Source organism: Achroia grisella, unplaced genomic scaffold, assembly GCF_030625045.1.
Source record: "Achroia grisella isolate CSIRO2021 unplaced genomic scaffold, CSIRO_AGI_Agris_v1 utg149, whole genome shotgun sequence".
In the NCBI taxonomy this organism is placed as follows: domain Eukaryota; kingdom Metazoa; phylum Arthropoda; class Insecta; order Lepidoptera; family Pyralidae; genus Achroia; species Achroia grisella.
This window is the reverse complement of record NW_026712644.1, coordinates 4713077-4720846: the sequence shown is the minus strand read 5'-3', so window position 1 is coordinate 4720846 and position 7770 is coordinate 4713077. Positions and strand designations below refer to the sequence as shown.

Here is a 7770-nt window from a genome sequence, read left to right as displayed (position 1 = left end):
TATGACTATTCTAAAGTGCTTATATTAAGTTTATTTGAATAAAAATTATTTCTATAAATGAACTGATAGTAAGTGGTAGCCGGCTTGACATGAACAGATATCACGTTATCATGTAATAACTGTGATATCACTCATGTGATCCCATTCCAGAATACTAAGCTGTCACGCCTCTTATCCTGTAATTTCACTTCCTAATCTGCACTCTACAACTGAAACAGCTTACAAAGCAAGCTGCTTGGCGGCTCAAATAGGTGAGACTGAGGTACACACGCGGACAGTAATTTAACTGCCATAGAAAACTACCTACAAGCTCATGTTGTCCTGGTACTTTGACTTTATTAGTTAGTCTCACACAATGACATTTAAATGCCATAGAAAACTACCTACAAGCTCATGTTGTCCTGGTACTTTGACATTATTAGTTAGTCTCACTCAGTGACATTTAAATGCCATAGAAAACTATCTACAAGCTCATGTTGTCCTGGTACTTTGACTTTATTAGTTAGTCTCACACAATGACATTTAAATGCCATAGAAAACTACCTACAAGCTCATGTTGTCCTGGTACTTTCACTTTATTAGTTAGTCTCACACAATGACATTTAAATGCCATAGAAAACTATCTACAAGCTCATGTTGTCCTGGTACTTTGACTTTATTAGTTAGTCTCACACAATGACATTTAAATGCCATAGAAAACTACATACAAGCTCATGTTGTCCTAGTACCTTGTCTATGTTATTTAGTATCACACATGACAATTATATAGGGTTGCCATTCCTAAAATTTAAGACCTCTTCATTCATAGTAATATAAATACGGAGCACTAAGATGTCACGCCTCTTATCCTGTAATTTCACTTCCTAATCTGCACCCTACAACCAACCAGCTTACAAAGCAAGCTGCTTGGCGGCTCAAATAGCTGAGACTGAGGTACAGACGCGGACGAGTTTGATGAGTTTACAATATTCGATTTTAAAATTGTTAAAAAAATTACATGTTATAAATTACAATTGTAAATAAATATTACGGAACTTCATTTCTTGTTTTTGTTATTTCCACTTCGTTTTATCTAATTGTATATAAATAAAGACCAATAAAGAATATACGATAAAATAACGTTTTATTTTATGTTACTAGCTGACCCGTGCAACTTCGTCTGCGTTTCATTTCCCCACCTGTTGCAATATATTTCATTGCAGCTCCGCTCCTATTGGTCGTAGCGTAATGTTATATATCTTAAAGCCTTCCTCGACAAATGGACTATCCAACACAAAAACAATTTTTCAATTCGAATCAGTAGTTTCTGAGATTAACGCGTTCAAACAAACCCTTCAGCTTTATAATATTAGTAAGTATCGTAAGTATTACAATCAGCTATCCAACCGCTACGCACGCCTTACAAATCTTTAAATTTCTCGCCTAGTTCTATACTATAACACGCATGTATTATACATATAAACCTTCCTCTTGAATCACTCACTATCTATTGCTGTAAACTGCATTAAAATCCGTTGCGTAGTTTAAAAGATATAAAGAAATAGACAGCGGCGACTTTGTTTTATACTATTTCAAGATGTCTCCCTGTTAAATTGAAATATACCCGGCGAGACGTCACGAGTTGCGTTCATAACATCAAATTAATAAAATATTTGTTCATAATAAGGTTTGGTTCATGATTTTTTTATCACTATCCGTACGTTTAACTAGATATTTTACTTGAAAATATCTGACAAACAGAATAATCTAAAATTACTGCAATTATAGGTTATGTTACCATAGCTACCTTTAAACGCGGGAAAGAATATGCATGTAAATGTAAACAAAGAACGAGAAATACCGCGCGCGCAACATGTGAGCGCATTCACGCGTACAACAAACAATACGGAGTGATTTAGCGGCTTTTTCAGTCTTTGTAATAAATTAATTAACTATTATTGCAAAATGGCGGATATCTGACCATAGAGAAAAAACATAATTATAAAGTTATTAATAATTTATAAATCTTAAACATGTCTTTAGAAAAAACAACACATTTAAATTTTAAAAGAATGAAAAATAACATGAGTATATACAAATGTACTTAAAATGTTTATAGTATATTGGAGGGAACTGGCTATAGTGGTTCCGGTTTACTTATTTCGTAAGCCGGGACTAAATGTATAAAATTGTACTATATATTTATGAATAAAAATTTATTATTATTATTAAGACGTGTGAAAGAATGAACACGAAAAATAGTTAAATGCAGTGCTGGCTTTCCCGCGCTATAACGTGTCGCGTACATACAGCTATAATTATAATTAAAAAAAATCAATTTTTCAGTCACTCAAATGCCAAAACATTTGAACCAAGAAACTCAGTTACCATAGCAACGCGTATAAACAAAACGCAAAACCGTCGTAGCATTATTGCTAAAAATGTCGAATCTGAGCGGATACGATAGTGAAGCGACCGGTTTCGACTCCATAACTAGAACTAAAACCTCTGAATCTGACAGCGGAACTCAGACTAGTGAATTTCGTGAAGTAGGATCTTCATCACAAACAAACATATCTGTTGACATCGGCTGCAATGTCACTCCTGATGAATTGACCGCCACAGACTATACCTTGAAGGAATACCCACCTCCTGGACTGAACGAGTTCCTCCGTCGAGTCGTACCAGCTATGATAGAGCAATTAGACCAGAACGACATACCTGTTGATAATTCATCAGATTCCGACGACGAGGAAATCATCTCCGCGAAATTAGTCCAGGAAATAAATGTTAAAATTGAACAATTTTGTAGCGGTGACCACGAATCGCCTTGCGTGCTTAGCGTATCCTGGAGCAGCGCTGGTAACTCGCTAGCCGTATCTATCGGTTACTCCCACCATGAAAACTGGTGCGAACATGAGGGGCAAATCAGAATCTTTACAATTAAACGATCGGCTGGCGATAAATTCGTCCAAACTTTGGATATCACAGAAAAGAATTGCGTTACTGTAGTCAAATATCATCCATCAGTAACTGCTTTGTTAGCTTACGCTACAAGTTCAGGGGAAGTTGTTATTTGTAACTTACAGAATGCGGACTTCCACGGCAGCCAATTGACTTCCCCATCTGGTTGTCATGGGTCTAAAAGAGTTTCTGCTCTGCTCTGGGCGGATCCTACTCTAGCAAACGTATTTTTGACTATGCAAATAAAGAATTCGGGCAAGAGACGAGGCGCGTCCGATCAAATTCTCTTCTCTTCTGGAAGTGACGGCACTATAAATGTTTGGCAGGTTAATTCCACCACTAAAATATTCGAGAACGTCGTCTCTTACTTTCTAAATGGTTCTAGAAATATGATAGCTCCAGATATTACATGTTTTGACTTCATAAAAACCTGTCCATTGCGACCCTCCGAAGAAAAACTACCCGATGACGTTTTCGTCGCTGGAACTAAGTCTGGGGCCTTGTACCTTTGTAGAAGTAATTCGTGTCGGCAGATCGCTGATAGCAGTATGCTAGATCCAGTATACGAAGTGCTGGATGGACATGCTACTTGCGTTTTGGAGGTGGCGTTCAGTTTCCAGAGACCTGCAGTCTTCGCTTCCGTGTCTATAGACTCGGAATTAAAAGTTTATGATGTAAACCAATCAGCTCCGATAAAAGTAAGTATATTTAAGTATCGAAGTTTCTAATCTATAATAACTATTCTCCCAAATTTGAATTTACAAATATATCTATTTTTAATAAAGCGTTTCCTTCTGGAGAATCAGTCACTTCAGTCAGTCAGTCAGTCACAAAGCTTTTTTTTGTGTCGGATTTGAATTCACAACCTTCTAGACGTAATTCAGGGTGTACACCGTCAGCCTATGACGCTGGATCGTTTTTTTTAACTACTCTAATGTTCCTGGACTTGACTGCTTCACCGGACGGTAAGGGGCGAGTGCAGATGGCACTCCAAACCAAAGGAAGGACTTATAGAGCGGAAGGCCAACTCCCGCCTGACGGATACGGCTGGATCCTTCTTGCACTCATGTCATTTTCCATGATCTCTTTAGATGTTGATAATCCACGACTTCAACTTTTTCCTTTATCTGCTTTATATAGGTGTGTCTCTTCACTTTCCCCTTTGCCATTTTCCTCGATCTCTTTAGATGTTGATACGACACGACTCCAACTTTTTCCTTAATCTGCTTCATATAGCTGTGTCTTGGTCTTCACCTTTTTCCTTTGATAATATTATTCATAAGTTGGTAGTGTCTTATCAAGTGGGCCAACATTTTTCCCGCTTCTTTTCTATAGTATTTATAATGTTTCTTTTCTGTAACCCTTTGCAGTAATTTTTCATTTCTCCAGCACTATTCAAAAGTGCTTAAATTTAAGTTTATTTGAATAAGGAATGAATCTATTCGTTTGTAGCGCGGTAGTTATCACCTCACCACTGTAACGTTATATATGTTGTGATGAGGTGTCGCTACATAATATATTGTTTATTGTATATAGGTAGTGAGTATACAGCTGTAATAATTGTACTATTTATTGTACATTAGTAAGTTTATTTCATAATGTGCTACATGGCTTATTAGAGAGGCGTACATTCGACGCGGAGTCGTGATGTGGACTGACTTTACACTGAACTTAAATCTGCCCAATTTACACTCAGCCCGAGTGGGCAGGGAAGTGAGCAGCGCGAGAGTGTAAACACGAGTGGAAACACTTCCCATGTCATTGGCGCTGCCACTCGCGCTGCCCGGCGCTCCCTCGATTGTCGGTTTTTCGCGCGCGAGTCAAAGGACTGGCAGCGCGAGTGGCAGCGTGTTTTTACATTCAGCCCTCTCGGTCAGTTGTCGCCCGGCAATATTTTCGGCAGCGCGAGTGGCAGTGGAAGCGGCTGAATGTAAACGTTGCATATGTTATGTGGAGAGGTACTAATGGAAGTGTCTCGAGGAGTACACAAGTGTAATAATAGTACTATTTATTTGTTTATTATTAAGTAATCTCATCCAGACAACCTTTTTGGCAGAGGAGAGAACTATTCATTGTATATTAGTTGTTCTATATAACAGGGCAATCAGAATATTTTTTATAGTTATTATTTATAAATGAAACAATAAGTCATTGTGTAGCGTCCATATGTAATCTGTTTATTCTTAAAAATGTTGCCATATCTACAATTGCAATGTACAACTAAAATCAAATCAAATCAAATCAAATTTATTTGCACTTAAATGAGATAGGGATGCCATATATGCAACATTAGTAAGTTTATTTGGTACATTCGACGCGGAGTCGTAACGTGGATTGACTTTACACTGAACTTAAATCTATGTTTTTCCTTTTTTATACCACTTAGGTGGCAAACAAGCATACGGCCCATCTGATGGTAAACGGCTACCGTAGCCTATGAACGCCTGAAACACCAGGGGTGTCGCATACGCGTTGCCGACCCTTAAGAAACCTTAATATACCCTTCTTGAAAACCCCCATGCTGTAGTCTCTCGAGAAAACCTCGGCAGGTAGTTCATTCCACAATCTAAGTGTACGCGGGAGGAAGCTCCTCTGAAATGTGTTACATCCCTCTCCACTAATGGAAGGGTGTCGAGTGTTGACAGAAATATTACATAGCACATGTGCTACTAATTTTGCTAAATTTCTCCAGGTACTCTGCCTCGACGTGCCTATATCCTGCATGTGCTGGTTGCCCAACAACCCGAGTGTGGTAGTCCTGGGGTTGAACGGCGACCCCCACAGGAAACACTCACTGACAGTTTACAACGTGTCGTGCGGACGCGCGGTGCCCGTCGACGGGTTTGTCGGAGAGAGTACGGTTACATCGCTTATTGTTCATCAGAGTGGGTAAGACTATATTCTATGTATAATATACGAAAAATATCTATGTATTTGTATCAGTTATCTAGTACCCATAATACAAGCTTTAGCTAGCTTAACTTGGGTCTAGATGGCGATGTGTGAATTGTTCTGAGATTATTATTATTATCTATTATTAGATGATAATGTAATGGTACACCCGCCTGCGCTAACGGTATACGCTGGCGGGGCACCAGTGGAGGATAAGATGAGCATGAGGTCAGGTCATATTAAAAACATCATGATGAATTCAACAGAAATTAACCAAGATGCTTTTCAGGAGACGGGGGTCACGGGGGCAGGGGGGGGGGGGGCATTATGGAGATTTTTTTTATTGATGATAATGGAATGATGCACCAGCGTTAACAGTTTACCCTACCTATCAACTTCCATTGGTGTCCCAGTGGAAGTTGAAATGAGCATGAGATCAGGTCAGTTGGTCTTTTTATCACGATGGTTTCCAGGGGAACCGCGATGTCAACCTGACATGGCACATTGCTAGTAATGGGGTTATTAGTCCACATTAGTAACAATCCCCTTAAAAATAAATTTACCTTACCCCAATGGGTAAGGTAAATTTATTTAAGAAGAAGAAAGAACTATATATATATATATAATGATATTTTCAGGGTTTCTTTATAAAATAAACTAAAATTTGTTTCTCTGTAAACAAAGAAACGACATTTAAAGTTTATTACAATTATTATTCAACTATTACTGTCTTTTTATAATATATTTTATATATAACCTTATTCAGGCACACTTGTTTCTGCACGATCCATTTTTATGTTATTTCTATTGCCAGCTCCCTTTGACACTCCTTGCAGTCAACAGCGCGGAACGCGCCAAAATTTGAATTGTTGAAATATTTTATTATATTATTATAAAGAATTTCTTTATATATATAATTCTCGTGCCAGGAACTAGAATATAGACAGAGCAGTAGGCCTGTTCACGAGTATGACGGGTGCGTCAGCCATTGTGCTCAAACATTTTTATATATACATTTTCAGATCGTGCCGCATAGCTGCAGGCGACGCTAAAGGAACTGTACGCGTTTGGGAGCTGCCCTCGCGGAGAATTCGAGTCTCATCCGAGGCTTTAGAGGTCTAATTTGTACAGCATGTTAATATATATTTTCTAGTACCCATAACACAAGCTCTGTTTAGCTTGGGACTAGATGGCGCTGTGTGAATGTTATTATTACTTCGTACGGTTGTACGGATGTAGACTTAGGCTATTTTATCTTAATAAATAATTTTATAATATGATTTTCTTGATATTTCTTGAGCAAACCCTAACTCACTAAACGATTACTTGAATGACGAGCGTGCATGGCAATAGTTGTTCACGCACTGGATTTTCATTTAAAGTTAGACATAGACACCCATATAAATATACATTGTAAATAAACTGGCTTTAAAAATAAAAAGAAATTCAGTTCAGTTTCTTGCTAGTTCTTCTCAATTGAATCTGTATACTGAACTGGACGGTAGGGAAAAAATAGAAATTTTTAAATGTCCTACATGAATATATGATTTTTGAATTTGATATTTTTCTTATACTACGATGGTAGTAAACAGGCATACGGCCCGTCTGATGGTAAAGGGTAGCTTTTGCACGCCTGAAACACGAGGTGTCACGCGTTGCCGACCCTTAAAAAACCTTAATATACCCTTGTACCACGATACTTACTAATACCATCCTGATCATCTGCATGAATGGCGGTCCTCCACAGTGCGGTTGTTTTTTAGAAACTTTTTGCCTCGCACAACCACATTGTGGAATCACCTTCCAGCAATGGTATTTCCGAACCGATACGATATTGAAACCTTCAAGAAAAGAGCTTTTTCCTTCTTAAAAGGCCGGCAACGCACTTGCAGTTCCTGGTGTTGGTGCTCATGGGCGGCGGTAATCACTTACCAT

At 38.3% G+C, this 7770-nt stretch overlaps 1 protein-coding gene across 1 annotated transcript; it reads left to right on the top strand.

Moving 5' to 3' along the window:
* The first annotated feature begins 2241 nt into the window (after nucleotides 1-2241).
* LOC131840713 (cytoplasmic dynein 2 intermediate chain 2-like) lies at nucleotides 2242-7034 on the top strand. Its single transcript, XM_059188907.1, has 3 exons — nucleotides 2242-3641; nucleotides 5636-5832; nucleotides 6858-7034. Exons 1-3 carry the CDS (start codon nucleotides 2421-2423, stop codon nucleotides 6955-6957), a joined length of 1518 nt encoding a protein of 505 aa, XP_059044890.1. The 5' UTR covers nucleotides 2242-2420; the 3' UTR covers nucleotides 6958-7034.
* Nucleotides 7035-7770: the final 736 nt, after the last annotated feature.